The sequence below is a fragment of the Periplaneta americana genome, chromosome 3, assembly GCF_040183065.1.
Source record: "Periplaneta americana isolate PAMFEO1 chromosome 3, P.americana_PAMFEO1_priV1, whole genome shotgun sequence".
In the NCBI taxonomy this organism is placed as follows: Eukaryota; Metazoa; Arthropoda; class Insecta; order Blattodea; family Blattidae; genus Periplaneta; species Periplaneta americana.
In genome coordinates, this window is record NC_091119.1 from 32423451 (window position 1) to 32451157 (window position 27707).

Sequence of the window (27707 nt, forward strand, 5' to 3'; positions counted from 1 at the left end):
TATCCATAACGATTTTTCCTGTTTTCTGACAAATCACTTTATCTGGATAAGGCGAGTTTTGCATTTGATAGCCTCATTGTTGTAATAAGTGCTTAAGAATGATGTAATTGTTTTGTACAGATTTTGTTTTTTCAAATTTAACTAAAGCCGAAGTTGCTCAACCTGACAGATGATGAGTAGAAATGTTCTGTGCAGAGGAATAGAGAGAAGGTACATGTTCCGGGTTAGAGATAGTGAAAGGTAAACAAAATGATATGCTAGGTAAGAGTGTATTAGTGAAGTGTTCAAATTTATGAGTGGATGTGTTGACGTTAGATTGCGTGTTATTCTTGTTATTGTGTTAGTGAAGTGTTTACATTAGCTTGCACAATGGCACCACAGACATTTACACAAGAATAACGTATTTTCAAGGGGGAGACTTCCCTGAAAAATTGAGATTGCGGAAAGGCAAAATGACGATTTGCAAGAACATTTTCTAATATTACCGTTCCACACAGCAACATCAGCAAAAGACAGCTCCTAAATCTAAACCTAAGCACTGCACTAACACAATCAGAAGAATAAAACGCAATCTAACGTCAACATGACCGCTCCTACAGGAAAACGTAATTGAACTGCCGAGCGCGCGGGAGAGTTTCCCGTGTATTGCATGGCCTTCGTGTCGGTCGCGCGCCGCCCGGTCGACATATATTATATAAACGAACACTCTATACTATGTACAGGGACATCATTTTATTTTTACTTCAATTTGTATTGTACCTGAATTTTTAATGTACTTCACTCCCACCCCTCTTAACTTCCAACCGTTCTCACACAGAACCAAGGCCACGCATGCGGTCATAGTAAGCAGTACTGAGTGAGTATAGTACGTTCCAGAAATATTTTCGTTTTTTCCAGTGACGAAAGAGCTTTCAATAATGAATCATATTCTCGCACAGATACTTTCGTCCGTTTGCCTACGTCGCATCCCGGTTTCTCCCACTTGCTTCTGCTTGTCCCTCTGTAAAGGCTAGTGGCTGGGCTGTCTTAGCTCTTTTCCGAAAACATTAATTTCGGTTAGGAATTGAACGTCTACGTAATATTATACAACTGTTTAAAATAACTTAAATAAAAGGACCTCGTTAAGTAATTAAATTAAATGTCACGTGATTTCCCACCTTTCTAGGACCTAGTTACATAACCACTTGGACGGACAGTAGATAGCATGTCTGAGTAATTTTATCTTTTCGGATCGTGCAGAAGTGAAGATTGAATTTACAGTACGTAAGGTACTCTTTTATAGAGTAGGTACAGAATTATTTTAACATGAGTTACTAGTATGAAGGACGAAACTGGTAATTGGAATTAGGTACAATAGTCTGTAGTGCGACAATATGCACAAGAACTGAAGCCTGTATCGAAATGAACGGCCACCATTTTCAAAAATGTGTTTAAATATCCATATTATGATTATTTTTCAATTTAACTTCATTCTCTAAATTGTATGCTAATGTGCTGTAGACACTATAATGTACACTGCATACTGAATACGTCTGAATGGATAGCTCAGTTCATGAGTAAAAACACTTATTAGTAATACAGTACTGTATTTTGATTAAATAAAAACCTAATGAAAATTATCAAACTGAAAATCGCGATATTTCCTCGTTTACGTAAATGGATGAACTACTTTTCTTCCCTCCTTACTTACTCACTGACTTTTTAAGGAACCCGGAGGTTCATTGCCGCCCTCACATAAGCCCGCCATTGGTCCCTATCCTGAGTAAGATTAATCCAGTCTCTACCATCATATCCTACCTCCCTCAAATCCATTTTAATATTATCTTCCGATCTACGTCTCAGCCTCCCCAAAGGTCTTTTGCCCTCCGGCCTTCCAAGGCTTTCTGTTAGGTTTCGTAACAAGCTGTTTTTACGGTGATGGGTTGTTAGCCCATCGCCCAACCCCCAAGCTGGAGGATCACCCCTTATCGTCTCTCCATGACTGCTTATTCAATATATTCGCAGCTACCCTCCATATCTGGAGGCCGTCTCCTCTATCCGCAACCTGAGGACGCGCCATGCCGTGGTGATAGGGACCCACAATAAAATTCTTCCCTCCTATACCTAGTAAAGTAATTTGTTTGTATTTTACGCCAGTATCATCGAACTCCAGTCGTGGAAGAGTGTAGTAAACGGTGTTTCCGGTTCTCAACCGTTAATCCAGGTTAATATTAGAAATGTTAGTAAAACTAAAATGATGTACCTGTATAATGAGAAAGCAAAAACGATAACATAGCATGCATACTCACACACACATACACGCATAATGTAAAGAAAAGAAAGGAAAAGGAGTAAGACTGAGGGAATGGAATATAAATATTAGGCCTAATCAGACCAAAAATAAAAGAAAATGATAGAAGAGCGAAGTATAAAAACAAAGAAACAAGCAAAAGAAAGGAGAAAAAGGATCACAGGGAGAAATTAAGTGCAAAGAAAGTAAAGAAGAGAGTGACAGAGGAAAGAAGACGGAAAATAGAAAGGAAAAAAAAGATTAAAAGCAAAAGCGAGTCGACATAAACAATGACACCACAGGGACGGCGGGCGGCGGAGCGTTGTTACAACACCGCTGGCCGGAAATAGCCGCTCGCTGGGGTGGGATGGGCCCTCACCTCACACCGGCGGGCGGGCGGGAGCGTCGCGACGCGGATGACCGAGGAGTCCACAGTGGACAGTTGCAAGCGAGCGACATGGGTGCTCAGGACGGACCTGCAGCTATTGTTTCCGCGGAGTTTGAAGTCTTCGGACAAGTGCAAGGTTCGTATGCAACCCCTTTCAATGAAAAATGACAGCCAGCATCCCCAGCTGCAGCCAAGTTTTATACCGTCAAATTGTTTTAACACTCGTGTAGTTTTTCACGCCTTATCAAGTGACGCGTGTAACACTGAATGAGATATAGCATGAAATTAAAATTAAAAGCAAATGTATCCCTTGTCATTCCTTCTGGTGAAACAACTTAAAAGAAAAGATAAAGAAGAAAAAATTATATAATTATGACCACTACCATTATCATCATCGTCGCCATCATCATCATCATCATCATCATAATCATCATCATCATGTATATTTTTACGTTCTTGTGGCTCAAAATCACATTCGCTTTATTGATATTCAAACCATATTATCATTTTCATCTTAAATCACATTATTATTATTATTATTATTATTATTATTATTATATTTTCATTATTATTATCATCACTAGAAAAATCAAGACATCACCATAATTTTATTATAGTTCTTGTTTTATTTTTAAGTTTTTGTGGCTCAAAATCACAATCGCTTTATCGATATCCATCTTATATCACATTATTGTTAATATTATTATCATTACTATTGTTATTATTACTATTATTAGTATTATCATCATTATCACTACAAAAACCAAGACCATATCATCATGGTTTGTGTTTTATTTTTAAGTTCATGTGGTTCAAAATCACAATCACTTTACAGATACCCAAACCATACTTTCAGTCTCATCTTATATCACATTATTATTATTATTATTATTATTATTATTATTATTATTATTATTATTATTATCATTATCATCATCATTATAATACAAAAACCAAGACAGTCCCCATCACCATAGTTTGTGTTTTGTTTTTAAGTTCTTGTGCTTCAAAATCACAATCACGTTATAGATACCCAAATCATATTTTAATTTTCATCTTATTCATTCATTCATTCATTCATTCATTCACAAGGGCAGGTCTTTCACTGCAAACCCAGCATTCTCCAGTCTTTCCTATTTTCTGCCTGCCTCTTTGTCTTCGCGTATGATCCACATATCTTAATGTCGTCTATCATCTGATATCTTCTTCTGCCCCAAACTCTTCTCCCGTTTACCATTTCTTCCAATGCATCCTTCAGTGAGCAGTTTCTTTTCAGTGACCCAGCCAATTCCTTTTCCTCTTTCTGATCAGTTTCAGCATCATTCTTTCTTCATCCACTCTTTCCAACACAGCTTATTTTCTTTCTCTGTCCATCCTTCTCCATATCCACATTTCAAATGCTTCTATTATATCACATTATTATTATTATTATTATTATTATTATTATTATTATTATTATTATTATTATTATTATTATTATTATTATTGTATGACTTGAGGCTTTCCCGGCGTTTGATGTAGAATAACTCTTCTCGGGTTCTCAGCCAGGTGAGTTGGAGATTAGCTTCCAAGCTTTCGACGGCTAGCTCTGCCATCTTCTTCAGGGATTATTATTATTATTATTATTATTATTATTATTATTATATTGGTAGTAGTAGTAGTAGTAGTAGTAGTAGTAGTAGTAGTAGTAGTAGTAGTAGTAGTAGTAGTACAGTCTGTGCCAGCGTCTTTGACGCGTATCCTTGAGTAAAAAACCAGTCAGTGAGCACTTATTGTCAGTGCAGTTGAGAACGATACCACCCTACACGTTACGTCAGCAATCTGTCAATCACAGTTGTCATTCTTATTGCCAATTTTGCGTTTCTGACATGTGTCCTTGAGTACACTGCCCAGTCATGGCATCTGTTGCCACTTCGGCTGAGAGTGGTACCACCTCCTAAACAGATGTGACGTCAGCAACCTGCCAATCACATTTGTCAGCTTTCTCGTCCACAGACTGTGGTAAAAGTAAGATACTCGCTCTCAACGTTCTCATTACTTATTTTACCCGCCAGAAACGATGGCTTTGATTAGAGTATCAGTAAGCGTGTGTATTCAAATTTTAAGCAACAGAAGACATTTAGAAACAGCGGAATTTCTTGTAAATGCGGTTAACATGGTACACCGTATCCTCTAGGTACACGTTATTACAAATTTTCAAAAGGAGTTCCGACCTTAAGTTGTATAAGTGTTCCTTTTTATTTTGGAAATCTGGTCACCCTAACTTACAATTTAGCAATTTCTCTCTATGCCTACTACCGTAGCTCACGATGTTGAGCATGTGTATTATCTTTATAACAGAGAATTTTTTTTTTCGTTATACGTCAAACCTACACTTCGCGTCTTATAGTCTGTATTGATATTTTTGTAGTTCTACCGTTTTTATAGAAGTTATCCGTGTGTACAAGTTTCCAAAAGAAGTTTCGATCTGAAGTTATGGAAGGTTACCTTGTCAGCTGATTGGGTCAAGAGAAGCCACGTGATAATGGGCATAGAAACGTTCCTTACAACATGACAAGCGTAACAGTTCAGAAAAGTCACAGCCATTACACGAACATGCAATTCTCTGGTTTTAGCTAGCAATCTAATGGATTTGAGTTAGAATCGCGGAATGTAAATGGCGGTTATCTTTTCCAAAGAAACTGGATTTGTGTTTTATGTTGTCAATAGCTATAGCCTTACACTATGTTAACCGTCAACTAAGAGATTCCCGATAGTTATGAGCAATTAAAAAGGCATACGTCTATTTAGGCCTATTAATATAATCACTCAAACTGTAAATCATTATTATTATTATCAACAGTAATCTCACTAGAGGTTTTGATTTATCTAGAGAAAATCAACACTCGAGTGGGATTTAATTGACTATTACACGATTAGAAGAAAGTATATAAAGATTAGAAGTAACGAAGTACTCCAATACAATAAAATATTAATTGACTTACGAAAATACAGGGACAACATTTTATTTTTACTAACATTTTTAATATTAATCTGGCTATACCTTTGGATCAACGCCGTTTGCTACCTCCTTCCACGATTGGAGTTCGATGATACTGGCGTAATATACAAACAAATCACTTCACTAGGTATAGGAGGGAAGAAAAGTAGTTCATCCATTTACGTAAACTAGGAAATATTGCGATTTTGAGTTTGATCATTTTCATTAGTTTTTTGTTTAATCAAAATACAATACAGTATTAACAATGAGTGTTTTTACTCACGAACTGAGTTTTCCATGCGGAAGTATTCACTATGCAGTATATATTATACTGTCTACAGAACATTAGCGTACAATATAGAGAATGAAGTTAAATTGAAAATAATCATAATATGGATATTTAAACACATTTTTGAAAATGGTGGCCGTTCTTTTCGATACAGGCTTCAGTTCTAATGTGCATATTATCGCACTATAGACTATTGTACCTAATCCCAATTACCAGTTTCGTTCTTCGTACTAGTAACTCATGTTGAAATAATTCTGTACCTACTCTATAAAAGAGTACCTTACGTACTGTACATTCAATCTTCACTTCTGTCCGATCCGAAAAGATAAATTTACTCAGATATACTATCTATTGTCCGTGCAAGTGGTTATGTCGTAAGGTCGTAGAAAGGAAGGAAATAACGTGACAGTTAATTACTTAACGGGGCCCTTTTATTTAAGTTATTTTAAACAGTTGTATAATATTACGCAGACGTTCAATTCCTAACAGAAATTAATGTTCTCAGAAAAGAGCTAAGACAGCCCAGCCACTAGCTGGCGAATAAAAGCTGGTGGGGGAAACCGGGATACGACGTAGGCAAATGGACGACAGTACCTGTGCGAATATGATTCAATATTGAAATCTCTTTCGTCACTGGAAAACGAGAACATATTTTTGGAACGTACTGTTTACTATGACCGTAAAGCTACTATGACTGTATAAGCGGTCTTGGATCTGTGTGGAGGACGGTTGAACTTCATTAGTAGAAGGGGTGGGAGTGAAGTACAGTCAAAAACTCAGGTACAATAAAAATTAAAGTAAAAATAAAATGATGTCCCTGTACAACTGTCTTCAAATGTATTATTGTACCATCTCAACATTACAAATATTACGCTAGATGCATGCTAGATGGCAGTAGTGTGTTCTGATTAGCTGTCTTCGAACAAAAAATATACTTTAATGCTCGAAGTTAGTTCGAAGTTGCTATCAGTTGTGCCAACTATGGAATCTTCATTGAATTCTGCAGACGATTACTAGCAATGCCTTCTCGATCTAGATCACTATGGCAGTGTTACTAGTCAAGAAGGCTTTGTTGATCCAGTTTCACTTTTATTAAAACAGTTGCATTCCACTTCAATTACCGAATCCCAGTAATCAACGTCACTTGACAGATGATTTTCAATAAATCTTAATATTAAACAAAATCTGATACGTGACTATCCATAATATCATATAGCAGAAGCTATAACATAACCTAAAAAATATATGCAAGTGTTAGAAAAGTTTTAATTGACGACGATGACATAAAAAATAAACGTGAATAATTTTAAAAGGAATAATTATTGAATGTACAATTTTCAAATTTGAATGTTTTAGTGGTTGGTGGTTCAGTTGATGTTATATTGGACGTGTGCGTAAAAGAAGTGAACTCGTTGATGTACATGGTGTATTCCTCAAGTTATTCAGGATTTCCGAATGGTGCTCTTCATTTATTTGTAAATAGGATTTCAGGGAAGATGTATAGCTATGATCAGTGATCTTTATTAATTCTTGTTCTTGAATGCCAATGCGAGTCATATTTGAAACTGCTGTGCATCGATTGGAGTGGTTTGTAATTTTTTTTTTTTTTTTTTTTGACGTCCAGACCAGGGCAGTTTGAAATGTTGGCAAACGAAGAAACAAAAATGCTAGGGACGCGATAAAATTAAACAAATTCTAGGGACGCGATAAAATTGTGCGATAAGCAGCCATGATTGGTTGAAATACGTCCTTTCGTACCGTTCTAATGGTCAAAAGTAGTATGACTTAGTAAAAGTGTAATAGTCAACATAATTAATTATTATCATTAGGTCTATCATTATTATTATTACTATTATATTATTATTATTATTATTATTATTATTATTATTATTAATACTACTACCTACTATTATTATTATCAAGGTAATCATCATCATCCTGACATGAGAATGACGTAGGATAGCCATTCACCGTGCATACTTGTTGAGTGTGATTTCACGCCAAAATGTGATTAATGTCAATTTCCTTAACCTCATTGCTTCGTTGATAGTACAATAGCTAGTTATTTCAATATCGTAGACATTCTTTCGACATTACAAACTTCCATACCACGATAATCATTATTTATCATGCACTGCTTTTGTTATTTGTGTCTTTGTTGATTTAAATTTTAAATTACAGTCTGATCCGTTTGGGTATGGATAATATTAATTTACTATTACAAAGCTATTATGATAGTAGGAAAAATTCTTGCCGGTTACATTATGATTAAAATATGGAAGCTTTCATATGACAATCAACAATGCATAATCTGAAAGGACAAAAGAAAATCGTAGATGATTAAAATGGCTACTACAAATCAACGGCGTGCACAATGTGTTCTTTGGTATGGTAAATTTGAGAGTGTTAAAAGAGTTCAAAGGGAATTTCGATGTGAATATGGTGTGCGTAATGTACCTAAATACGATTCCATAATGTTGTGGTATCGAACATTTGTAGAAACAGGTTGTGTTAAAAAAAAACATGCAGGAAGTCGCAGGCGAAACCCAGTACGAGAACAGCTATCTCTTGGCTTGGTCCCCAAACTCCCCAGATCTAACCCCTCCTGACTTCTTCGTGTGGGGTTTTGTTAAAGACATTCCCTATTAACAGAAACACAGGAACATTGATGATCTGAAATTAAAAATTACTCAAGTTTTTCAACAAATCACCCCTCTTATGTTACAACGGACATGGGCTGAATTGCATCGCCGTTATGAGTTGCGCAGGGTGCGCAATGGGGGTCATGTTGAGCTCTGAGGAATCTCCCATCTTTCAGTGTTGTATGCGCAAAGTTTCAAGAAATAAAGTTCAGTAGTAAATGTTTTACGGTGTTTTTATTTTATCCATACCCAAACGGATCACCCTGTATTTTAAATTCTACTAGGTCATTCGTTAAGTAATGACAACAATCCTGTAAATCAGTGATCCTAGGGGTAGGTAACCATTGAATCTTGTACTACGTAATAGAGCAATGATTGTTTCATAAATTTGAAATATTGCAAGTTTCGAAGTATCCATATTTCGTAAATACAATGGCTGTTTCTGATTTGTAGTGAACAATACAGCCCTAAATGTACGAAGAAAAGTGCTTCATAAAAATCCAAGTTGCAAGAGAAAATAATACAACTCAGTGCTTGAGGCCATTACAAGAAACTTATGGGAGAGAAGTCCTGCCATACTGAACTATTGCAAGTTGAGTGGAAGAGAGGCATTCGCTTTCCATCAAGAGCTGACATCCGAAGAGCTTTAGATTGATCAGTGAGATGGGTAGGACATGTAGCACGTATGGGCGAATCCAGAAATGCATATAGAGTGTTAGTTGAGAGGCCAGAGGGAAAAAGACCTATGAAGAGGCCGAGACATAGATGGGAGGATAATATTAAAATGGATTTGAGGGAGGTGGGATATGATGATAGAGACTGGATTAATCTTGCTCAAGATAGGGACCGATGGCGGGCTTATGTGAGGGCGGCAATGAACCTCCGGGTTTCTTAATAGCCATTTGTAAGAAGTGAGAGAGATATCCAGAAATGCTGCTGCAGATGGAGTCCGCCGTCTTTCAAGGGCAATGGATGGTCGAGGAGGTCCAGTAGCATGGCTTTGGATTTCTGACTATGGGGATATTTAAAGACACTGGTGTATGCCACACCATCGACATTAAAGGAGCGTGTATCGAATGCATGTGAGAAAATCCGACAACAGCCAGATGTGGTCGCAAAAGTTCGTGATTCACTGAGAAGAAGGGCTAAAGTATGTGTAACAATGCGTGGTGTCTACGTAACAGACAGGTCGGTAAATTGTAGGCCACAATACAGCATGGCCCATATCTCAACAGATATTTGTTTCCGGACACATGTTTATAGGAACTTTTTTTCTAGTTTCGATCTATGCTACCTCCTGTAAAAATATGCGACAATTTTTCTAAACACCCTGTATATTTAATGCAGTCGGGAAGATTCTGATGATACTGTTGAAAACGATGGCAATTTTAGTACATTGTTTATGCATTTCTATCTGGAAAATACATTTTCGTTCAGTGGAGGTTAAAAAATGTGCTTAACACTTAATCCTGTACGAAGGAGAGTAAACCTGTTTCTGTAACATCTTATTCCTGGTCGAAAGCCAACATTACATACCATGGACCAAGGTAAAGAACTAAACTGTTTGGACGGAACGAAATAAACAATAAGATAAAAATCCAAGTTGTAATTCGTTGAAAGTATAAATCGTGCGAGGAAGATTAAATATTGTACTTGAGTCACCTTTCCAAATTATAAACTCGCCTCATGTTTGAACGGGGCATTGAAGTCGCTATTGTTTTATTGTTGGCAACTGCCGTCCATTTAAAAAATAGGTCACTATTCAGTACTGGGGCCTGAACAACTAACCTCAGAACAAAGTGCAAATGCGGAAAAGTATTCTTGTAACAGTTGCAGTGGCGCCAACTTTTTAAAAACATTGGGTGGGCTCAAACTCTTGATCACAATTTCCCAAAAGAATCTCATAAATCCTCCCTTTAATATTATTTTTCGTAATATTGATGTAATTATGGATGGTATAGGCTTATACAATATACTGTAGAATGCAAAAAATAACAAAATGGAGATCTAAGAACGATTTTGTAATGTATGTAGGCTACTTAGTATAAGGTCCAGGGGCTATGTTCCACTTACTTGTAGGTAACATTCTTTTGGATTTTATCGGTCTTACTAATAAAAACTCTATATACAGACGTTTAACTGTCTTACATTTATACAATGAGTAGCTCGTTTATAAGTCGTGTGTAAATTCCTTACTAATAATCACTACATACGTCGTGTATAACAGTATAACTGTTACACAGATACGTCATAGTTTCGTCATTACTTCCTTACGAAAGGTAATGGAATATCTGAGGTTCTCTATTGCATCCGGTAGAGCGCTGTAGTGTGGCGTTTTAAATATAGATAGTACAACTGGCTCTAATCGATTACCATACTATATTTTGGTCAAAGAGTGCGAGCTACAGCAATATTATTCTAATAATTCTATGATCTTTGGTTTGTTCTTCTGTGGTTACAAGGTAACCATCATCATAAAATGACAGTCGATACGAACAGCTGTTAGAGGGGCGGCCATTTTTTCGCTATATACAACGCTTAAACAAGGGGTTTCGTGTATATAACTACTGAAAAGCAATTCCCATTGTATAGTTACAGCCTGTTTATACGTCCATAGCTTATTCAAGGTTTATTAGTAACGTTTTCTGTCTCAACTCTGGATAAATCTGGTATAAAAACTATACACGGTTTATTAGTAAGACTGTATGTGAATACCAATTTGTTCCTTCATACTAGTAACTACAATATAGAGAAAAAAAATCTCCGCATTATCTTGCAGCTGTTCTGCACAATCATCGATTTTTAGTAATTAAATAGAACATTTTAACTTGGGAACTTGAATTCTTTCTAACTATAAATTGATAATACGAAAATGGACTCACTATTACGTAGCACGGAGCGATGCAAATGTGTTTCTTCCTATAAATTCGTCACAAACATCTTCTAAATCTAACTTTCCAGCACTATCCTTATGTGGCACTAGGAGAGTTGAATAAAGTGCACATCAACAATGCATCCTTAGTTACTGAAATTTTACTTACTGTAATTTACCGATTTCAATAAGCAAACATCACATATCATGTTTTTGTTTCGTCAACTGTCCGAAGACAGGTTTGTACCTCATAAATGACACCAGTAAGGCATCACTCATGAGGTAACTAAGCCAGGAAAGAATGGAAAAGGAAATAATAATAATAATAATAATAATAATAATAATAATAATAATAATAATATGACTACAAATTATTGGTTGGGTCAGGCCCCACGAGCCCATATAAGTTGGCACCACTGAATAGTTCCTATTACGAGAATCAGAAGAATCGGACTGATCTGGAACAAGTTTTTGGTTTGAAATTTACACTTCTATATAAATTATAGTCTTAAAATCAAAATTGAAGTGTTGAGACTTGCGTGTTTCCAGTAATGCTATACGTGTATCGAATATGATGGTGGTGGTGGTGGTGGTGGTGGTGGTGGTGGTGGTGGTGGTGGTGGTGGTGGTGGTGGTGGTGGTAGCGGTAGCAGCAGTAGTAGTTAGTAGTAGAGATGGGAAAAAAAAGCCTTCATGCAACAGTAGCCTATGTAGGATCGTGCAATTTAATTGTACGAATCAAATTCCCTAATAAATCTCCTAATCATTAGCTGTCCATTGATGGAGAATATGTTCACGGTGCCCTAACACAGTGTTAATTATTAATATAACGCGAAAAATATCATCGGCTAATGTCATCGTTATTAAACTCTCCTAGGGTGGTGGTGGTGGTGGTGGTGGTGGTGGTGGTGGTGGTGGTGGTGGTAGCGGTAGCAGCAGTAGTAGTTAGTAGTAGAGATGGGTAAAAAAAAGCCTTCGTGCAACAGTAGCCTATGTAGGATCGTGCAATTTAATTGTACGAATCAAATTCCCTAATAAATCTCCTAATCATTAGCTGTCCATTGATGGAGAATATGTTCACGGTGCCCTAACACAGTGTTAATTATTAATATACCGCGAAAAATATCATCGGCTAATGTCATCGTTATTAAACTCTCCTAGGGTTATATGTGTTATTTTTACTAAAATCGATTTATTTTGAATTGTAGTTATTTACTGTACCCTTAATAGTAACCTACTCTTTCGTTGTCATAATACACTGAACAGCTAATTTAAAGACGATTCAAGGGCCTTGAAACATGTTCCCAAAGCAGATGAGAGGTTGAAACAGCTGGAACACTTGGCACTGATGTTGTAAACATATTCTTATGAAACTGTTTCTTTGAAACTGTTATTTTGGAACAGTTTCGTTCATGAAACAGTTACAGTCGAAACTGTTTCTTAAAAAGAACAGTTTATCCCATTTCTAGTTAGTAGTATCAGTAATACTGGTAGTAGTATTTTGTTTGGACGTTTATTACTACTAGGGATGAAATGGAATATAATTTCGGCAGGGTAGCACTATGACCCAGCACTGCGCCCATTCAAGATCTATTTCTCTAACCCTCAAGCTAGATACGTTTCCAAACCCACACCAGTTGACTAAGTTTCGCTGCGTACCCAGGTTTCGAACAGGGAACCCCACTCGTTCCTAGGCCAGCTCCCTCCGTGCGTCGCCATTTGGCGTTTGTGGAATGCTATGAAATGATGACGAAGTGGAGAAATGTTGACGGAATGATGTAGATTTCTAATATGGGGCAACAGAGTAACTCCGAGAAAAAATCCAACTGTGATCTTGTCCGCCACAAGTGTCACTACGGATTTTTCAATGAAAAATCCCGGACCTGACCGAGGCTCGAACAGGGACCGCCTGCGTGATAGGCAGAAGGTCTGACAACTCAGCCACCGCAGGACTAACTACTAAGGAAAGTAACGAATATTCACTGTGGCTTCGTTGTTGGGTTCTCCCTCCCTAAGGTTTAGACAAATAGGAATTCGCACACAGAGATAGGAAAGATCATCATTGGCGAAAAGAGAGTTAATAATAAAGGTATGTATTTTAAACATAATTATTATAAGATAATGCAAGGAGGCAGGTTTTAAAAAGATGCCGTATAAGAGGCGTACTGGCAGAACGAAAGGCGGGTGTGGAGATGATAATAGATAAACACTATGGTCCGTCCCAGGTATGTGTGGAGTATCTTCACGCATATGGGGGTGGCAGGGTGCGAATTAAGATTTCTGATGAGGGGGGATAGAATCCTAGATAGAGAATACCATACATAACATTATTATTATCCTCATTCAATACGGCTCAACGCTTGGTCGCACTGAGTTGCTTGTCTTGCATCTTGATGATAATAATAATTATATCCATGAGCAGGCTTAAAGTAAGTTGTGTATAACCAAAGCCACCGCTTTTGGCGAGTGAAGTAAGTAATGGGAACGTTAAGAGCGAATATCTTATCTTTTCCGCAGTCTGTAAGCGAGAAAGCTGACAACTGTTATTAGCAGATTGCTGAAGTGACTTGTGTCTAGAACCTACCTGCACAAACAGCGCTCAACGAGCGCGCGCACCCCTTTGGAGCGGGAGAGCCGTGTTTACCGCTCGCCGAAACGTAGAGGAAGATACGTCAGAATGACATAGACTTACTATGGTAGAGGAGAGGGAAACGACCACTCAGTTATCTAGTGGAGTGCAGTGTGTAGGCCTATTCTCAGTAACTGTTTCACGTTGCTTACCTACTGCTACAGTACAGTATGGAGGAATCTAAAAGACGGAACATAACATTTAACATTCAACGATTTACAGCTCGAACTTATTGATCTTCAATTGTGACCTAAGGGTTAAAGATCGTTTGAATAATACTACTAGCCTGGTTGAGTTTTACAAGACTAAACATTAGCAATAATATCCATGACTACACAGGATGGCTGTGAAAATGATTGCTATGTTTGGATCAACATTTATATTTCTGAGCAACTGTTTTCTATAATCAACTTTAATAAAGGCAGACATCGAACATCTGTAACTGATGTTTCATTACGATCAGTAGGCTACTGTTCCTTTCAGCTGCCAACAGCATAAAACCTCGTTTTGATGTACTAATAAATAAAAATATAAGAAAATGATATTGTACATTTAAGTAGCTATAGAATTTCTATTATTTCTGTAAAATAAATATTTCTTTATTAATTAATAATAGTCCAAGATAGTTTTGTAAACACTGAACTGGAATTCATTTCATAAACACTGGTAATAGTACTTCCTTTTGTACATATTTTGTACGAGATCACCCCTTCTTCCAGTCCACCTTAGTACAGAGCGCAGCTAATATCTGCATTCCGCTCATGAGATGTGAGCCGGCTCAGAGGGCGCAAATCTTGTGCAGGCCTGGTCTAGAAGGTGGTGCCACTCTCATCTGAATTGGCAACAGATGCTACTGACTGGGCACTGTACACAAGGACACACCCCAGAAACGCAAAGTGAGAGTATCTTGGGATAAATCGCAATATAGCGAACGCCAGTAGGGGAAGTTATCCCCACCCACATGAAATGTGCATTCGACACAACACTCACATATCATGTAGAGTGTCTGATGAGCTAGTAGGGGAAAAGTGGAAGGGGTCGTGGGCGGAGCTTCTACATTCGCTATATTGCGATTTGCCCGTATCTTGCCTTTGCTGCAGTGTGTGGAGGATAAGACTAACGACTATGATTGGCAGATTGCTGACGTCACGTGTATTTGGGTGGTACCATTCTCAGCTGCACTGGCCCACTGACTGGGAGCCGAAAACGCTGGCGCTGGCTGTGATTCCAAAGTTATTGATTGTTGTTAGCTTGCTGGTGATGATAATACATCAATATTATTTTCTTTGTTTACTTTATACTTTATAAAGTACATGTACTCGTATTAAAAATTATATTTTGTAAGGAGAGATAGAAATTATCTCTGGAAGGGATGTTAATATGAATTTATGAGAGGGGGATAACTTTTCAACAGAGGGGGAATTCGCACCTGGGAGGTGGAGTCTATCTGTGCCGGAGTGCATTGCGGGTAGCATGAGCTCGAAGGAGCTAAGGGGTAAGATTTTGTGATAGAAGGTAGAGTTCAGATAGAAATGATCCAATCCCTCCAAGCGATTGCTTGCTAGCTTCGCTCATCCAACACCTCCCCTCAGAAGGACCATTGGCCCTAGCCTTCTTACATACCTCTTGCGAAGAGGACTTGTTTCATCTTTCTACTCTACAGAATCCTGGGACGGACTATGGAAAAGAAAAAGTATTGTCGGACCATCAGATCTGTGCCCTTTCAGCGCTGTCGTCGTTCTTGAAAACGTTAACGCCTGTACTCACTCCATTCCACCCGCTTTCCTCCCACCACGTTAAACAGCAAGCCACGAACCTTGCCGAATAGAGATGTTGCCAAACTTCCGTCAAACGGTGTCATAAATAACTGATCCTCCATGTTACAATATCATTTCTTTCAATTAAAATACAACTTGTATTTTTACATTTTTTAAACCTAAATCCCATGTCTCGAATCACTTTCCGTAGTTTTCTGTCCAACCTTGGAAATTATTGCTTCTCTCGCAACCTTAAGTAATTTCTTTAATCTTGGAACTTCTTTCATCTACAAGAATTAGGTTCCCTTGGTTTGTTCTTCCCTGGTCATTCTAGCTTTTCATCTCCTGTACAGACACTTTCTCTCTCCCTCCCTCCCCCCCCTCTCTCTCTCCTGATTTTCTTTATTAGGCGCTCTGACCTGCCTATATAAATTACATAAAATGTTGTATTATTAGTATTAGTTAAGTAAGTAATTTTAATATGTAATTAATTTAAATAAAATAACCCCCACCTGTGACCGCAGCTGCTCTTTTCTTTGCCTAATTTATAGGAAACAGATATTGACCTGTTTGTTTCTCTTCATCGCAAAATGCTATTACGTACGTATTTAATACTTGTTAATATTTCTTTCGCCACTCCGTTCTACAGTATTCATGTTGAGTTGACAACACTGGACTGCAAGTGCAAATAAACTGTCCCTCAAGAAGGCTCAAAATTGTGAATAGTGGGGGAGAGAAAGGGAGAAAATAGGATAGAGAGAGATAGGAATGCAGGGAGAGAAATGAATTACCGAGGCTGAGAAGGAATTAGGGTTCATTTCGCGTATCTTACGGGGGCACAGATCCGATGGTCCGACAATACTAGGATCACTATTGCATCCCCTGGTCACCAACGTGGAGGCTCCCTCCCACCTCCATCGCGTAATGCAACATAGAAACATGAGTAAAATAGCACAGACACGAATACACTCACACGTCTGCCTCCAGACTAGCCGGCCCGAGTTCGATTCCCGGAGCGGTAGGAATTTTAATATAAAATTTCTACCTCGGGACTAGGAGAGGTGGCAGTGCACAACTTCTAACCACTAAATTGTGCACCATTATGCTTGGGTTACATCCCAAATTTCTACGCAGTGCATTTGAAGAGAAGGCATATGTCATTGTTGATAGTGATTCGTCCGTCGGATGGGGACATGGTGTTTCGTCTAAAAATAATTATATTCCTATATAAAGGAAGTCTTAACAGATGAAGGTCTTTGGCAAGTTATAAATTTAAACCCAACGTGGAGAATGAAGAGCATTAATATAGGGACATCATTTTATTTTTACTTCAATTTTTATTGTACCTCAGTTTTTTAATGTACTTCACTCCCACCCCTTCTACTAATGAAGTTCAACCGTCCTCCACGCAGAACCAAGACCGCATATACAGTCATAGTAGCCTTACGGCCATAGTAAACAGTATGTTCCAAAAATATGTTCACGTTTTCCAGTGACGAAAGAGCTTTCATTATTGAATCATTTTCGCACAGGTACTGTCGTCCGTTTGCCTACGTTCCATCCCGGTTTCCCCCACCTGCTTCTATTCGCCTCTCTTTAAAGGCTAGTGGCTGGACTGTCTTAGCTGTTTTCTGAGAACATTAATTTCTCTTAGGAACTGGACGTCTACGTAATATTATACAACTGTTTAAAATAACTTAAATAAAAGGGCTTCGTTAAGTAATTCACTGTCACGTGATTTCCCCCCTTTGTACGACCCTGCGACGTGACCACTTGGACGGACAGTAGATAGTATGTATGAGCAATTTTATCTGTGCGGGTCGGGCAGAAGTGAAGACAGAATTTACAGTACGTAAGGTACTCTTTTGTAGAGTAGGTACAGAATTATTTCAACATGAGTTACTAGTACGAAGAACGAAACTGGTAATTGGAATTAGGTACATTGGAACTGAAGCCTGTATCGAAATGAACGGCCACCATTTTCAAAAATGTGTTTAAATATTCATATTATGATTATTTTTCAATTTAACTTCATTCTCTATATTGTACGCTGATGTGCTGTAGACAGTATAATATACACACTGCATAATGAATATGTCCACATGGACAGCTCAGTTCGTGAGTAAAAACACTCATTGTTAATACTGTACTGTATTTTGATTAAACAAAAACCTAATGAAAATTATCAAAGTCAAAATAGCGATATTTCCTAGTTTACGTAAATAGAAGAACTACTTTTCTTCCCTCCTATACCTAGTAAAGTGATTTGTTTGTATTTTACGCCAGTATCATCGAACTCCAGTCGTGGAAGGGGGTAGCAAACGGTCTTTCCGGTTCTCAACCGATTCAAAGGTATAGCCAGGTAAATATTAGAAATGTTATTAAAAATAAAATGATGACTCTGTACAATAATTCGTGGTGGCAATGATGTGCTGTTACTGATGACGATGACGATGACGATGAAATCAGAGGATTCCGGAGTAGTAAATAGATTGCAATACGATAGTGTTTGGCTGTCACTATGTAGAGTATATCTATAACATAGCAAACACGGAATTGTAATTGGAACTATAATTTTATAAAGTAGGGATATAAAAATTCGGTTTACACAACGTGGACAAATACCAACTTAAAATGGTGCCAAATTGCATCACAAATACTTCGTAAACAAAAGATGCTCGTGGACTTTGACATGATGCCAAAGCGGAATTCCCTTACTCACTCGCTCATGTTTACAATGTCTAGACCCGACGTCTTACATCAACATGACATAGAACTTTTCAGGCGTTTCCAGGTTAATTATGTATCCGTCACAGTGATAAATGAAAAAAATATATTTTTATAAACTGTCACTTCAAAATTCAGCATATGAAATAGTAGGCCTACGTAAATTACTCTTTTGCACGATCGTGTCTTTTGCTGTATTTACAGCTATTGCTGTCAGGCCTTGAAATTTAGAATTCCCACATAGAAACTTGTTGCTAGGGAAACCATTCTTCATAACATAAAACTATACTGAAATAGACCCATTACAGTGCACTTATTGTTACTTAGTTACGATTACAGTACAGTTTTGCGAAGGCTTTGGAATAATATTGGTTTAAATGTTCAATGCAAAATATATTGTATTTTCAATTTTAAAAATATTTATTTATTTATTTATTTATTTATTTATTATTTTGCTAATAATTGTAACATAAAATATAATATATACAGAAAAACTTTAGCTCGCCCCTGAAAGATTAGAACTCGTGCACAGGGGCGGATTCCTGAATTGAAATTAATAATTATACAATACAATTTGTCTTACAGCTCGACCAAGTTAAGTCTGCGAGCCGAGAGGGGAAGTTGGAGGCAGTTCTGTAGTGAAAGTAGGCGGTAACGAGAGGAGACCAGTACAGTCTCATATGACAGCAAAGTTTTCCTACTGTGCTTCAGTTCATAGAGCGGTAACAATTTAAGACACTTTTAAATAGACTGTACTTCTACTTCTGCTTGACAGTGAGGTTTGGCGTTCTGATTGGCAAGCGTGGAGAAAGTTGCATGAGGGGGAAGGCTGGGAGACAGCGTAACTGTTGCCTTTATCTGAAGACAAGGACAAAAAATCCGTGCGCTCCGTAGTGTATTTTAAACGATGTGCACACGTTGAAATCTGAGCGTCAAGTGACCTATGTGGCAACTGTGTTTTGCCTCTACATTCCATTCCGATATCCCCACTCGCAGACTTGACTTGGACAAGCTGTATGTCTACTGTGCAATTATAGTATATATATATATATATATATATATATATATATATATATGATCGTGCAAAAAATATTGTGCAATACACGTTTGTGAAGTGCATTACAAAATCTCGGAAAATGAAAAAAGTGCTCTGCTTGTTTTTCAAACTTTTCATCGATTTAGTAAAAAGCACTTCCCAACTTGCATTCAATAACCCTGTAGTAATAGAAGCAGTAACAGCACTAGTAGTATTTTTCTAGGACGTCGTAACTATTTTCGTCGTTTGACGAAAGTAGCTAAAACTAACAACAAACTTTAATGGACACAACGTAAAGTATGAACTAAATTTAACACCATTATCAAATTAAAAACCTGAAAACAAATTGTAAAACCATAAGGTACATTATGTTTAAAGAAACTGATATAGTCTATTATAAAATTTAAAAAAATATAAAGTTCGAAACAATTCATACGAAAATCTGCAACAAATGACGAAAAAGACTACAGTACGATTATTTAGTCCTGACGGTAGCCGGCGATGTGCGCCTGGGTCAGGCGAGTCCATTTAGTTACGCCAAGGGGTGTTTGGGTTACTCACTCGCTTGCTTTCGGAGCGATCGGATGTCATGCGTGCGGTAGAGCGGTATGTTTCTAGTACAATTAAGCTGTACTGCATTCCTTTACCGACCGCTCGCCCTTATCTCTACTCCGGAACTCTCCCCACTCCTCCTATTACTTCCCCTCTTTCGCGTCGCTGAGCTGTCAGGACTAAATAATCGGTCTGTATAATTTGTAGAGCAGTGATGTCAAAGAAAGAGTGCATAACGGACGTTCGATTCCTTCCCGTGCTTAAGTGCTGGAGTGGGATGCCGTAAACACAGATAAGAGCAAGACACAGGGGCGAACAAAGTGAATTATTTTCACACGCCTAGACTTGAACGGAGCAGTATATACCGCACGCACTGGAGATAAGCGAGCGTTGGGCGTCACTTTACTCCTGTGTTTATGAAAACTTGTGATAAAGCTAGCCCAGCTATGCGCTATTAGACGAAACATCACATGTTTTGTCTCCTGTCCTTGCTTGTCTCTGCTGGGTCCCGTCTCACAGTCAGCTGGCTAGTTCACGCGCGTACTATTTATTTTCTTTATTTGATATTTTCAATACTTTCTTTTCAACGGTGCACCAGTAAAAAATATGTTCATTTGTACTTTCAATGCGGAATCTAACCATATAATTTAAAAATATTTTTTCGTGGGCAAAGGCGTCTTAATGAAGAAAAATCTAAATTCCTCCATTTCCATAAAAAGTAAGAAAAACTGTTTACATGTCAATATAAACTTTAATTTCTCAGCATCAAAATAAACCATGATTTTGATCATTGGGTGAAAGGGTTTCGGAGCCACAACAGTTTAAAGTTGCTAATTTTGTGAAAATACGATAAATTAAAATATTTTTAATTTAAACACTATTAAGTTATGATGCCTCAAACTTTGCACAAAGCATTATATCACAGTTGTCAACGGACAGAAAAAGTTTCATTGTATTTAAAAAATGCAAGGTCAATTTTCTCTATATTTCGGTCGATTTGAGATGGAATAGCCCATACATTAAATTTGAACACTATTTATTTAGGCCTACAGGACTGTCTTCAATTGAATACCTCTTTAATAACTGTACTTGATTTTTTTGTTATGTAGCCCTATACATCTGTCAATTCAGTTTACGTATTTGGAAATTAGAAGTTTATCACATTAGTATATACACTGAACTTTTGTAAACTTTGTGTTTACAGCACATGTTTATGAATCATTTGTTTTTAATTTGTTGTTTGTGTTTCTTTATGTTGGTGTGCTTGTAATTGGGGATAACTCCCTGTAAGGACCCTCAATAAAGAAATAATAAATTAATTTATACATAGTAAATAATGTAGATATTTGCACTTACGGTAGTCTGTACTGTATGTAATAATTTTAATCGTTCTTCCCCCTCGATATCTCTGTATGTTTGTTCATTATATGTTGAATAATGTCGCTGTATGCTGCTTTTCTTACTAATCGTATGTTGTCCACATATTAAGCACTATATTATACTTGGCTCGGAAACATGACGGCCTCTCTTCTTGGAATTGGTAATCTCTCATAAACCCCCATCCTCTACTCAACCCCTAGCCGCGTGGCAGAAATACAATAGATCCCAGCATTGCCAAATCTAGTAGTCATTGCCTCTACCTGTTGGTTTTCACCCATTCTCAGTGTCTTTGTCGACGTGTTGTTTTATACCGTTGTGCGCTTCAATATGTCTAATTTATTCCGGCCATGATTAATGAGTGTTGGAGCAGATGATCCGCAGTCAGGCATCCTGATTCACCTGAAGATCACGACAAGAACAACAAATAACACCGTCGAAGAAAACAGAATATCTTATTTGCAGAGGAGCGTAGCTAAGAAAACAAAGTGTTAAAATTGTGTCTGACGTTACAAATTCTATCCAGAAAGTAATCGAAAGTTCAGGCAGTTTAATAATTATAAATCTTAATCACTTAACATCGGACGCAACAGGCGGAGTTGGATATATGGGGCATAGAAATTAAGAATTACGGTTCACCAACTATAGAGAAAATAAACAAATTAAAACATAATTCGGTAAGATAGACGATTTTATACGTGATTTACTTCGCCGAACAGTATGTGAACAGTATGCGAAAGAGATATCGCCAACAGCAAGACCGTCCTTAGCAACCTAAATAATGACATTATTCACAGCAGTGCTTAAAAGTTTTCTAACTTACAGCAGTGAATTAAATGTTTTTAAATCACTCTACATGACAATCAACATATTAGCAATAGTAAAATGAATATATATGAACTTCTTCGCCAACAACACATTACAAAGAAAAGCCCTACAATTTAAAATTAAATTTACATACCAGTAATGAATAAAATATTGCATAGCATACTAGAGTAAACAGATTTTATGCGTTCGTAGAAATTATCACCCAAGGCGAAGCTGATAAAATCTAACTTTACTCTTTTGTACTATAAATTCTATAACTATTCATTGATCACAGTTTCAGAAAATTTTACCAGCGCAACATTCTTAATTAAGTATAAAATTCTGGAACTTCAATAACATGAGAATTTAACACTTATTATAGAAGTCTGCATTTTTTGTTTATTTAGGCAAAACATGTTAGTGAAAATATAAATATGAAGTGTTTTTAAAATAAGTTTGTTCATTTTTATACCAATTTTGTTTTAGTAATTATAAATTAAGGTATATTTACAAAGATAATATTAGTCTTTCTGAAAATCGCGGTTTCACGGAACACAGTTTGAAAAACGTTCGCAAATCACAATGACTTCAAGAATTGGCAACTCGGCTAAGGGTTTATCCCTTGCGCGTGCCTGCAGTTAACTGGTGAAGGGGATGAGGGAAGGTCGTCATGTTTTCGTGCGAAGTATACCTCCTTCCTGTTCCTTGCATAGGAACTGCAGTGCTCATTCGAACTGGAACTTGTTATACGATCTCTTCGCTGGGTGCATGATTAATGCCAACTGTACACTGTACAACCCTCAGTGAAGCTCGTATTCGTAGCTGGCGCGCTCTGCGTGCTCCAGTAGAGCAAGCGCTCTCTTAGCGCATATACGCTCTGATTGACATCACTGATGTAGTGTGTTTGGATTTGTTATGTCTGAAAACGTAATAATATTAGGCTATTCAGAGAATATTACGCATTCAGATGAGAGGAATACAAACCCCGTGTAGAACTCAAGTGATTATCCGCTGTAAATATATTTCTTTGTGTGGTTGTATGAGGTTAAAAATGGCCTCTATAAACTGAAGATGAGAACGGCTGTAATATAAATACATAAAGTTAGCATACCAATTTTAAAAGCAGTTCGATAAATTTAGTATATGTCATGATCTTAATTTGTATCTTTATTGCATAACAGGTGTATACTTCACAAAATATTGCAGAGATCTGTGCCTGCAACTGGGGATTGGAGGCTGGGTGAAGAACAGCAAAACCGGTACAATCGTGGGCAAGATTCAAGGAGAGAGAACAAAAATTGAACAGATGTAAGTATACCTTGTTAAAAACTTCGCAAGAAAGCAAGATTATGACCAACCAGAAACTTATGACAGTTAACTGGCAATATTTAATGCAATTTTTTTCTTTTTAATCATTATAGGGGCCATTCAGATAATTCAGTGGTAATTGAAAATTGACGGCATGAGAATCGAGAAAGGAAGCCAGAGTAGTCTGAAAATGTTTTCGCCAAAGTCGTTTTGTTACTTATAGATCTCACCAAGGATTGACTTAGGTTTTCTTCGTTGAGACGCCAGCAGCTCAATAAGCTACGGTTAACCTTTAAGTAAAAGAGGTTAAGATTTGTGGATACTCGATAAGCATGATACTAATGCCCTGTTTCTGGTACACCTCAGTTAACTCTCAGTTACTTAATTCTTCTTATAAATTTAACTGAACTGATAACTTTCATGAGTTTCCTGAAAGTTAAATGTAGATTTATCAGTGCTTGTAACTAACAGTTGAGGTAACTTCAAGTTCAGTATCTCTTGTCGTCCATAGATGTCTCCACTAGTATTTTGTTAGTGATTTGTTTAGTTATTTATAGTTACTTTTTTTTTTTTTTGCAGAAGTTTTCAGTAGTAATATGGCTGATAGGTACACAGTGGGCTCTGTACAAGTAGGTGCAAGGCTTTTTAATTAAAGAACCGTGTGATAAAACGATAGTGTACATGTACACTTCCAACTCAATCATAATATGATTAAAAAAGCAATAATTGTTGGTATTTGGCGTGATCATCGAGGTAAATAACACTAGTGAAGAGGACTAGATGTAATTTCTGCTTCAAAACTGCAACCATATTCAGCTGTGGTGGCTATGGCAGCCATACTAATAAACATATCAAAATATTTTACATTCGTCCATTTGAATGCTTTCATGTATTCAAATCGACTTGGCATTGGCATTGGTAGAACACCCAAGAATAAAATATTCCTCGACTGACGACAAAGAATCTTTAGTTGATGACGAAAATTAAACTTGAGATGTTCAAAATTGTGTTTAAAAACACACATTATTATCCTAATATGTCATAGAAAGTAAAACATTTACCGTAAGTTACGTAAATAAAACGCCAAATTTTTAAAACTATACAGATAATATAGTAAATCAATTTATTGTGATCTACATTATTATTTAATATCGGTTATTATAGTTTACGAAACAGTAATGTAGTAGCGTCGCATGTCGGTATTTGTTCGAATCAGTACTAACAGCCAGGTAACTACAGGCCGAGGCACAGTTACCAGTTGAAGCATAGATAACTGTAAAGATGACGATAACTGCTGTTTCGGAAATTCATTTTAAACATATCAGCGCGTTAAATCATAGATAACTCTGTATGTACAGGTAACTGTCTTTTCCGAAACTGGGCATAAATATACTTACAAAATAATGCAAGACTACTTCGTTTATTACAAGACAGCAGTTTTCACAATTGCTTGAGAGCTAAGGATAATAGCTTCACATTACAAAAATACCAAATACAGGTTGATTCACGAGCCAGCATAGCTGGCGACGCACGGAGGGGGCTGGCCTAGGGACGAGTGGGGTGGCTTGCTCGAAACGTGGGTACCCAGCGAACCTTAGTGTAGTCAGCCGGTGTAGTTTGGAAATACACCTAGCTTGAAGGTTAGCGCAATAGATCGTAATAGGTCGCAGTGTTGGGTCGTAGTACCCCCTCCCGTAAATTATATTCCATTGCAAAAGGTGCTTCCATGTACAGTGCATACATTTTATATTTCCACGCTCGCATGTGTACAACTGCGCTGTGTACTGCCACTGCCGATCTCCGCTCGCAAGCGTCGAAAGATAAAATATATATGCAGTAGTGGCAAAAAAAAAACCGAACCGATCCTTGTAGCTGATACAAAAGAATCCTGTGCTGTGTATTGTGTCAAACTGTGGTAATTTCAATATGGATAGTGAAGCCAGAGGTATGTACTGCTATTTAATGTAAAAATACGCAGTTATCTTTGCCGAATAGAGGTAGAAATGTAATATTGGTGCCAGATGAAAATAAAACTCTCAAAGTTTTTTCGTCTGTAAGTTTGAGGCACTGAAGGAAACAAAAGACGGTAAGAATCGGACAAATGCAATAAATTTCATTGTTGCAATTAATTATACAAGATGGACGTGTTTTGTGACTAGAAAATTTGAACCTGTGACTCTGAAATCAGCCACAAGGATCGGTTAGGTTTCTTTTGCCACTACTGTACTATATAAATCATGCTAAGGATTTCATCGCTCTTAAAAGTCATCTACATGGTTTGAACCCACGATATCTTGCTGGCATGGCATTTATGGTAACTATTATACCAAGGATGGCGAATAATAATGGAAAAAACAAAACTATACTCCAGGCAAATAACCGTAATAGAAATAACCTTTGGAAAGAAGTTCAACATAGTTAAGCTAATTACTTACTTACTTACTGGCTTTTAAGGAGCCCGGAGGTTCATTGCCGCCCTCACATAAGCCCGCCATAGGTCCCTATCCTGTGCAAGATTATTCCACTCTCTATCATCATATCCCACCTCCCTCAAATCCATTTTAATATTATCTTCCCATCTACGTCTCGGCCTCCCTAAAGGTCTTTTTCCCTCCGGCCTCCCAACTAACACTCTATATGCATTTCTGAATTCGCCATACGTGCTACATGCCCTGCCCATCTCAAACATATGGATTTAATGTTCCTAATTATGTCAGGTGAAGAATACAATGCGTGCAGTTCTGTGTTGTGTAACTTTCTTCATTCTCCTGTAACTTCATCCCTCTTAGCCCCAAATATTTTTCTAAGCACCTTATTCTCAGACACCCTTAACCTATGTTCCACTCTCAAAGTGAGAGTCCAAGTTTCACAACCATATAGAACAACCGGCAATATAACTGTTTTATAAATTCTAACTTTCAGATTTTTTGACAACAGACTGGATGATAAAAGCTTCTCAACCGAATAATAACAGGCATTTCCCATATTTATTCTGTGTTTAATTTCCTCCCGAGTATCATTTATATTTGTTACTGTTGCTCCCAGGTACTTGAATTTTTCCACCTCTTCAAAAGATAAATTTCCAATTTTTATATTTCCATTTCGTACAATATTCTCGTCACGAGACATAATCATATACTTTGTCTTTTCAGAATTTACTTCCAAACCTGTTTCTTTATTTGCTTCAAGTAGAATTCCCGTATTTTCCCTAATCGTTTGTGGATTTTCTCCTAACATATTCACGTCATCCACGTAGACAAGCAGCTGATGTAACCCGTTCAATTCCAAACCCTCTCTGTTATCCTGGACTTTATGGCATACTCTAGAGCAAAGTTAAAAAGTAAAAGTGATAGTGCATCTCCTTGCTTTAGCCCAAAGTGAATTGGAAACGCATCTGACAGAAACTGACCTATACGGACTCTACTGTACGTTTCACTGAGACACATTTTAATTAATCAAACTAGTTTCTTGGGAATACCAAATTCAATAAGAATATCATATAAAACTTCTCTCTTAACCGAGTCATATGCCTTTTTGAAATCTAAGCTAATTAATAAATTAAAATATCACAAGTAAATGGACAAATCAGTACAGCGAATAGGTGTATTGAGGCCATAATAAATATGTAGAAGAATCAGTGGATATAAGAAGGCGATATGTTCGAGATTATGTAGATTTCTAAATGTAAATATGTCTAATACATGAATATGGATGATGGTGTTAATGATCACAACGACGATGATGGGACAAGAGATGCTGTGAAGTGCAAACTACATCATGTATATTTTAATAACGAATTTTCAATGTTAATGGAAGATTTTCGTTCGGTTTTTACTGCATAGAATGTACACAGAAATTAAGAGTTCAGTAATAAATACATGACCTCGTTCACAGCGTAAGGTGCCAAAGCAAATAGATTCATGGTCATCCTCCCCTCCCTCCTGGAGGAGGAAGCGCCTTTTTTCTGGACTATGACACATTATACAGTTATATCAACACTAGCTGTACCCGTAGGAGACAAGGGTTTAAATCCCGACGTCTTTGTTTCAGTTCAAATTGTGCATCACTGAGCAA

General features: G+C 37.2%; 1 protein-coding gene across 1 annotated transcript in view; it reads left to right on the forward strand.

Moving 5' to 3' along the window:
• The first annotated feature begins 2563 nt into the window (after positions 1-2563).
• LOC138695897 (acylphosphatase-2) overlaps positions 2564-27707 on the forward strand; it is a 53833-nt gene continuing 28689 nt past the window's right edge. Inside the window, exons 1-2 of the mRNA XM_069820243.1 lie at positions 2564-2793; positions 23507-23633. Coding sequence (XP_069676344.1) covers positions 2637-2793; positions 23507-23633 — 284 coding nt within the window. The 5' untranslated portion in view covers positions 2564-2636. The remainder of the gene's footprint in view (positions 2794-23506; positions 23634-27707) is intronic.